Raw genomic sequence first — 8720 nt, 5'->3', positions numbered from 1 at the left:
CCAACAAAAAAAAAAAAAAAAGAAGCTTGGCTGTTACTCCATAGGCCCTTGGGGGGCCACATAGGGGCTGAGGTTTCTGGAGAGCAAGGCAGGCTTACTGAGGCGGCCTGGAGTCCCAGCCCCCAGTTTGGCAGTAAGCTGGGTGAGGTGTGAAAGTCCACAGTGCTACATGGTATCCATCACTTTGCAGCTTGACCTTAACCAGCTCTCCAGCTGGGGAAATAGTGGTGGCATCCTGAACATCAGGACCAGTCCCAGAACCACTCTCCGCCCCATTCCAAAGCTTCCAGCCTCCGTGGTCAAAGCCTCACAGTCAATGATGTGCCAGGCCCCTGCTGGGCTCCTTGGCTGCCCTCCTAGGCCACAGCCTATCAGGGTATGAGGAAACATGGTCCAAACCCCCACTCAGGGCTGGCAGGCATCCTCCCACACCCTCATCCCACTCCAAAGCAGGTCCTGTCTCCACATCCTCCACTAACAGCACCCTCAGGCTCTGGGGAACACTGCTAGAATGTTCTCAGAGTTTCCTCTATCTTTTTTTTTTTTTTGAGTTGGAGTCTCACTCTGTCACCCAGTCTGGTCTGCAGTGGCCACCCCCGGCCATGGCAGCCTCGACCTGCTGGGCTCCGGCAATCCTTCCGCCTCAGCCTTCCAAGTAGCTGGGACTACAGGGGCGCACTACCACACCTGGCTAATTTTTTTGATTTATTGTAGAGATGAGGTCTTGCCAAGTTGCCCAGGCGGGTCTCAAACCCGCGAGCTCAGGCAATCCACTCACCTCAGCCTCTCAAAGCGTGGGATTACAGGCTGCACCACCAAGCCCAGTTTATCCTTTTTTTTTTTTTTTTTTTTTTTTGATTGGAGTCTCACTCTGTCACCCAGAATGGAGTGCAGTGGCCGCTCCCGGCCACCGCAGCCTCGACCTGCTGGGCTCCGGCGATCCTTCCGCCTCAGCCCTCCAAGTAGCTGGAACTACAGGCGTGCGCTACCACGCCCGGCTGATTTTCTGATGTATTATAGAGATGAGGTCTCGCTACCCAGGCAGGTTTCGAACCCACGGGCTCAGGCAATCCACTCACCTCAGCCTCCCAAAGGCGTGGGATTACAGGTTGAGCCACCGAGCCCGGCTCTTCCTTTTTTTTTTAATTGAAATCTTACTCTGTCACCCAGGCTGGAGTGCAGTGGCACACTCATGGCCACTGCAGCCTCGACTTGCTGGGCTCAGGTGCTCTTTCCACCTCAGCCTTCCAAGTAGCTGGAACTACAGGCGTGCACTACCACACCCGGGTAATTTTCTGATGTATTGTAGAGACGTGGTCTCGTTATGCTGCCCAGGCTGGTCTTGAACCCCCTGAGCTCAGGCAATCCTCTCACCTCTTCCAAAGTGCTGGGATTACAAGCATGAGCCACTGCGCCTGGTTTCCTCTATCCTTACCACCACCTCTGCCCCTCCCCCCCACCTCCACCTCACTAGGGTGAGTACAGATCTTCACTCTATGTTGGTTGATTTAAACAAGGTACCAAAGAGCATGTGGAGCACATGTTGTCTTCAAATGCACAGAAACATCTGCAAGGATGGTCACAAGATAGTAACTAGTTTCTTAGGGTGATGGACTTTCAGGGGTCTTTTTTCTTTCATCTTTGTGCTTTTATTGGTTGCTTCAATTTTCTAAATACATATTACCTTTATAGTCATATAACAAAAACTATTTTCATTTTGGAAAAAAACAAATTGAGAAATCTCGGCACACACCAACTCAAAGCTGGAGTTGCCCAGTACAAGTTCACAGAGGCGGGGGAGTGGCTGACAGTGGCTCTGCAGTCCTCCTGCGGATAGGCACAGGGGCTGTTCTGTCCCTCTGCACTCTAAGCTCCTGGAGGGCAGGGCCCAAACTCATTTCCAGGTCTTCGCCACAGATCTGGGCACAAGGTTCACCACTCTCCTCATACCTTTTCTGTTGCTGCCTTCCTCACCCCAGTCTCATCCGGTCCTATCGTTCTCAGGCTTCCCATGACCTCCAAGGCCCACCACCACCTGGCTCCCCTAGCCCCAATACCTCCCACTACAACTACCTCCTTAGCTCTTGTGTTCCTGCCATGCTGCCTCATCTCAGGCTCTCCCTCCAGTGTTTTGTTTTTCCCTTCCTGTTCCCTCTGCCTGGATCTCTCTCCCCTCAGATCCGTGCTCTTCATTATTTTGGCCTCAGATGAACTATCACCTCCTCAGAGAAGCCTCCCCCAACCTCCAAACACACATCGCCCCCAACACTATGCAGCCACCATGGTTTTATTTGTTCTCTGGCACTATCACCATCTGGATCACCTAATTTGCCACCCTCTAGTCTCCCAGCTTCCCTGGAATATAATCCCTGCCTGGGCAGGGCCTTGCCCACCCTGACATCACTATGCCCCTTACACAGAGCCCAGTGCTGCTTCACATGCGGTGGGTTCCTGTGGGATTGAATGAATTTATCCCCAGACTGACTTGCATGTGCTGCAAAGTCTAAGGGCAGAACACTTGTTTTCTGCCATTTCCCCCAACAAGTGGATGTACGTGGCAGCACTTTATTTTGTAAACTGCCCTTATTGGGGAGGTTTGGCCTAGGCCTCTGCAAGGTGCTGGCTCATGGGACTCCCAGTCAATGAGTGCATTCTGCCCTCTTAGGCTGACATTCATTGAGCAGTTAATCTGTGCTGGGCAAAACACTTTTCATTTACTCTTTATCACCACCCTGTGAAGTGGGTATTATTTACCCCATTTTGTAGATAAGGAGCCAGAGTGAAATGGACAGACCCACAAGTGGCAAAGCTGGGCCTGAAGCCCAGGCTGTCTAAGAGTAGACACTTTTTTTTTTGAGTCGGAGTCTCACTGTGTGCTCAGGCTTGAGTGCAGTGGCATGCTCACAGCCCCCACAGCCTCGACCTGCTGGGCTCAGGTGATCTTTCTGCCTCAGCCTTCCAAGCAGCTGGAACTACAGGCATGTGCCACCATGCCTGGCTAATTTTTTGATTTATTGTAGAGATGAGGTCTCACCAAGTTGCCCAGGCTGGTCTCAAACCAGCAGGCTGAAGCAGTCCTCTCACCTCGGCCTCCCAAAGTGCTGGGATTATAGGCATGAGTCATCGTGCCCAGTGCCCAAGAGTAGAGACACTCTTAAGGATTCCTGCCTCTGAATGTGTCAGCTCTTGGGAAGCAAATATGTCAACCAAAGCCACCTGCACTGTGTCTTCTGGAGAAAGCCAGACCTCTTTTATTTTATTTTTGAGTTGGAGTCCCACTCAGTCGCGCAGACTGGAGTGCAGTGGCCGCTCCTGGTCACTGCAGCCTTGACCTGTTGGGCTCCGGCGATCCTTCCGCCTCAGCCTTCCAAGTAGCCGGAATTACAGGCATGAGCTACCACGCCCGGCTGATTTTTTGATTTATTGTAGAGATGAGGTCTCGCTGCCCAGGCGGTTCTCGAACCCGCGGGCTCAGGCAATTCACTCACCTCAGCCTCCCAAAGGCACGGAATTACAGGCTGAGTCACCGAGCCCGGCCTCTTTCATTATTTATTTATTTATTTTTTTGAGTTGGAGTCTCACTCTGTCACCCAGACTGGACTGCAGTGGCCACCCCCGGCCATGGCAGCCTCGACCTGCTGGGCTCCGGCGATTCTTCCACCTCAGCCTTCCAAGTAGCAGGAGCTACAGGCGCGCGTTACCACACCCGGCTAATTTTTTTGATTTATTGTAGAGATGAGGTCTCCCCTGCCCAGGCGGGTCTCGAACTCTTTTATTCTTAAGTTAGCACAATGGAAAAACACAGGACAAGGATGAGGTCTCAGTGGCAAGGTGGTGAGAAAATGGCCTGGATTCAGGCACAGTCTCAGCTACTAGCCAGCTGTATCACCTAGCTGCTCTGCCCATTTCCTCCTCTGTAAAATGGGCCCAATCCCTACATCTCAAGTCCATTGTGTGCAAATAAATATACATAGCACAGGTCAGGCTAACAGAAGGCACTCACTTGAAGTTGGCTGACTGAATCTGCAGATATTGCCCACCAAGCTGGCACTTCTGGTAGTAGCAGGGGGCACTCAGAGAGCCACCCCCCAACCCCAGCACTTGAGGTGATCTGTGGGGCCACAGACCCAGCCTAAAGCCGAGTGGAGACTAGAAGTGAACATTTCTTGGTGGGGTCAGATACTCCCAATGGCCAAGTTCCCCTGGAAGAAGACTTCAGAATCTGAAGTTGGCAGATCAGGCTTTGATTCTTACTCCAGCTGCAAAGTGACCTTGGGCAAGTAATATTCCCTCTGGGCCCTTTCCCCATATTTACAAAGCAGCAGTGGAAGTCAGACATTCTTTCTTGCTATTGTCACTTCTTATTTACATGGCTTAGAACCAAGCAAAGGTGACATATCCAGGCTCATTAAAGTTAAGCTCCAAGAAAGACAGATTGAGAAGGTTGGGGTCACTGTATAACTGGATTATGCTGGACGCATAACCAGACCTGATTCAGGCACTACACAAATGCAGCAGGCAGAAATGAGTTTATTGCATTAGAAAAAACACCAAAGACCAGCAAACACCTCCGTACTAGATACAGTTTAGTTTGACACATGGGCATAAAGGAATCTCAAAGGTACAAGATTTATTTCTGGGAGTGGGTGACAGTCTCGTCCCTCCTCCTTCCCTGTCTCTTCAAACCAGCGGACCTCTATAGAGGTGTCCACTCCGTGGCACAAGCACATGACTCATTTCCTACTCTGCTTGCCTGTACACATCCAGATGGTGTTAACTGGTCACAGTGAGCATGCTCCTGAGGTTCTGGGATGGACAGAGAAGTGTGGGGATGGGGTTGTGGGGTCCTAGCCTAAGTCTGAGCTTCCACAGCTAGTGACAGGGGCTTGCATGGGGGGAGGGAGAGTCTGCCCTCCTGCGGAGCTCTTGGAAGACTGTTCACTGATCCCTCCAGCTCTCTCCACAAACCCTAGAGCACAGGCATTGGCACAAATGGCTGCTGGGCAGGAAGGGGGCTGTTCAAGGAAACAAGTGACTCAAATTCTCTTAGGGAAGCCACTTCAGCCAATTTCTCAGAATAGCTCTGGGTCTGAGGGTGAACGCTGGGAGGAGCAAAATCAGTTGGAACTGGATCTGGGAGAGGAGAAATAAAAGGAACTGTGGCGCCCAGCACTCTTTGTATAGAGATGAGAGTTCTGGGAAGAGAGGTCTGGAGCAGGAGCCTGGAAGACAGGGAGAGCTGGGTCAGGCAAGCTGGAAGAGGGAAGAACACTGATGGGAAGCAGAGTGCTGGCTTTGACCCACCGGCTGCCCTCCCAGAAGAAACCCAGCCCCTGAAAGCCATTCTCCTCGGGCCCAGTTCTGCCAGCATGTCACCATTACCCAAGAGTCCCTACTAGTTTCCGCTCTAATGTATCATTTCCATGCACAGTAGCAAATCAGTGGGTGTAGAGAAGAATTAAACTGTTGACCCGTTTGGCCTCCAATCTTAAAGTTCCAAAATGCCACTTGACATCCCTGCTGGACATGCCCCTAGTCAAGTCACAGGCAAACACTGAGGCGGAATGACATCTTTTCCTCTAGCTGAGACCCTGATGATGCCAACTGCTATAGCTAATGGCACAGACAGGAGGGATGGGGCCAGAGATGAGCAGTGGATTTTCAAAGAGGAAAGGTCCCTGCTACCGGCCAGACCCCCCAGGAAGCAGCAACATAGTTCAAATCTGAGAAGTGGCAGGGAGCAGTGGCCCATTGTATCAGAGCTGAGACTCGGGTACCTGGCAGCTCTGAGTCCCTTCTCCACACTCACTTCTCCAAAAGCTAACTAATGGGAAGCTCATGTGAAGAAGGAATCTGAAAGTCTCTCCAGATCAGAGACTCCCAAACTCTTCCCTGCCTGTCAATTCCTAGCAGCAAGTCATTAGGAAAATGCCCATTCACGCTCCAACCATGCTTCCTCAAAGTCAAAATGACAACAGAAATAATGTGTGCCTTCAAAACACATTTAGAATAATGTAAAAGTCTTTTCCAGCAATAATTCTAAGTTTTCTACCACCTTGATTCCACAACATTCTTTTTTTTTTTGAGTTGGAGTCTCACTCTATCGCCCAGGCAGGAGTGCAGTGACACACTCACAGCCACGCCAGTGTAGACCTGCTGGACTCTGGTGATCCTTCCACCTTAGCCTTCCAAGTAGCCAGAACTTCAGGTGCATGCTACAATGCCCAGCTAATTTTTTATTTACTCGCCAAGTTGCCTGGGTTGGTCTCAAACCTGCAGGCTCAGGCAATCCACTCACCTAGGCCTCCCAAAGTGCTGGGATTACAGGCTGAGCCACCGAGTCTGGTCCATTATTCTTTTTACATCAGGGATATCTCCCTAGGGCAGGGAATCATGTCTCTTTGTCCCTAACCAAATACTGCACACTGATCTGGGTGATGGTTATCAAAACCACAAATAACCTACATCATTACTTGTAGACAAAAGGCCTGGGTCTTTGCCACTCCAGGCCAGACCTCATTGACTGTGACATATCAGCTGTGCTGAGGAAGAGCAGCCTCATGGGCAGCAAGGCAGTTTTCCCAAAATTGATGGTAGAGGATTGGCAATCCATCTAGGTGGGAGGAGGAATGGCTTTATCCTGTTTTCTCTGGCCTGATACTTGTTGTCACTCTCCCTTGATCCCAAGGCTCTGGCTGCTCCAGTCCTGGCCTCGCTTGGGGATAGGGGAGGGAAGAAGAGGAAGGTTGTAGCTAAAGAGTTCACTTAGGTTGGTTTAGTCATCCTGAAACTGTCCCATGTGCACCAAATCCTTTGGTTCATTTAATATTAGAGAGTAACTGCTTCTGGGTCACGGATGCTATAAAACTCACCTGGGCCCTACCACCTAGGGTAGAGCATGGGTGTTCTCTGGAAAGAGGTTCTAGGTTGGAGTTTCCCCAAACAGTGCCTCTTGGCTTTCTGCTTAAACAAATCCCCTCCCTTTTTCCAGTGTGTAGGACGCTTAGGAAACAGCGTCAAAAGTGAACTCACAGACAAGACAGCCTTAATAAATTAGTATAATACTATTAGAAGGGATGGCATTTTGTTCTGTTTCTTAGCAGCATTGTCCTACATGCAGCCTGATGATCTCCTTCCCTGGGAAATTTAAAAAGCCGTCCCCTGGTTGTTAGCTCTGATGTAAAATTATAAAATAGAAATCTGGTAGGGTTTGTTTTGTTTAAAAAGGAAAAGCCCTGGTGAGGCAGGGCGGTCCCAGGCAGTCCTGTTAGCTCTGGCCGTTGGGTCTGCCCACGGAGCTCCCTCCAGGAGGCTGGATCTGGATGGAGTCCAGGAGGGGCCGAAGTGCCTGTCCAAAGGGCCTGCAAAAAAACAGAAACATAAGCTAGGTGGGCTCTGATGTCACCTGCTGTGGCATACCCCACACTGTCCGTAGGTAAGAAGAAGGAGTAGGTGGCAAAGGCAGTACTAAAACACCAGGAGGGAGGACCTTATCACCTAATTTAATGTTCTCACCTGCCTCACACATCAGTTTTGTGGCTTTTTTCTTTTTTTTTTGAGAGGGTATCACTCTATTGCCCGGGTTGGAGTTCAGTGGCACAATCATAGCTTATTGCAGTCTCAAACTCCTGGACTCAAGCAATCCTTCCACCTCAGCATCCCAAAAAGTTAGAACTACAGGTGCATGATGCCCTCCCCCCCAGTTAATTTTTTTTTTTTTTTTGTAGAGATGGGGTCTTGTTACGTTGCCCAGGGTGATTTTGAATGCTTGGTCTCAAGCAATGTTTCTGTCTCAGCCTCCCAAAGTGTTTGGATTGTAGGTATGAACCGCCATACTTGACCACACATCAGTTTTCTTAGAGGGCATCTCTAAAATAGCCTGCTGTATGTTTTTACTCCTGGAGCTCCCTCCTTAGAGCCTCCAAAACCTGGTTAACTGTAGTTTGAACAGGCTGGCTACATACAGAGAAGCTTTCTGAACTTGTATCTTTTCTTTTTTTTGGAGTCGGAGTCTCATTCTATTACCCAAGCTGGAGTGCAGTGGCATGCTCACGGCCACCACAGCCTCGACCTGCTGGACTTGGGTGGTCCTTCCGCCTAAACCTTCCAAGTAGCTGGAACTACGGGTATGCACCACCATGCCCATCTAATTTTTTGATTTCTTTTTTTTTTTTGAGTTGGAGTCTCACCCAGTCACCCAGGCTGGAATGCAGTGGCACACTCATGGGCACCCCAGCATCGACCTGTTTGGCTCAGGTGATCCTTCCACCTCAGCCTTCCAAGGAGCTGGAACTACAGGCATGCACTACCATGCCTAGCTAGTTTGTTGTTTTATTGTGGAGATGAGGTCTCGCTAAGTTGCCCAGGTTGTTCTTGAAGCTGTGGGTTCAGGCAATCCCCTCACCTTGGCCTCCCAAAGTGCTGGAATTACAGGCTTGAGTCACCACACCTGGCCAATTTTTTGATTTCTTGTAGAGATGAGGTCTCACCAAGTTGCACAGGCTAGTCTTGAACCCTAGGCTCAGGCAATCCTCTTGCCTCTGCCTCCGAGTGTTGGGATTATAGGCGTGAGCTACCATGCCTGATTTGTGCTTGTATCTTTAATTCTTGTGAACAAGAAGAAAAAGTTTTTTATTTTTTATTTTTTATTTTTTTTGAGTTAGAGTCTCACTCTGTCACCCAGACTGGAGTGCAGTGGCTGCTCCCGGCCACCACAGCCT

At 50.1% G+C, this 8720-nt stretch overlaps 1 protein-coding gene across 1 annotated transcript in view; it reads right to left on the bottom strand.

Moving 5' to 3' along the window:
• Positions 1-7040: 7040 nt before the first annotated feature.
• DESI1 (desumoylating isopeptidase 1) overlaps positions 7041-8720 on the bottom strand; it is a 23895-nt gene continuing 22215 nt past the window's right edge. Inside the window, exon 6 of the mRNA XM_008053558.1 lies at positions 7041-7361. Coding sequence (XP_008051749.1) covers positions 7268-7361 — 94 coding nt within the window. The 3' untranslated portion in view covers positions 7041-7267. The remainder of the gene's footprint in view (positions 7362-8720) is intronic.

The sequence above is a fragment of the Carlito syrichta genome, unplaced genomic scaffold, assembly GCF_000164805.1.
Source record: "Carlito syrichta isolate Samal-C Ts95f unplaced genomic scaffold, Tarsius_syrichta-2.0.1 Scaffold288281, whole genome shotgun sequence".
Taxonomy (NCBI): domain Eukaryota; kingdom Metazoa; phylum Chordata; class Mammalia; order Primates; family Tarsiidae; genus Carlito; species Carlito syrichta.
This window is presented reverse-complemented; position numbering and strand designations above follow the sequence as displayed.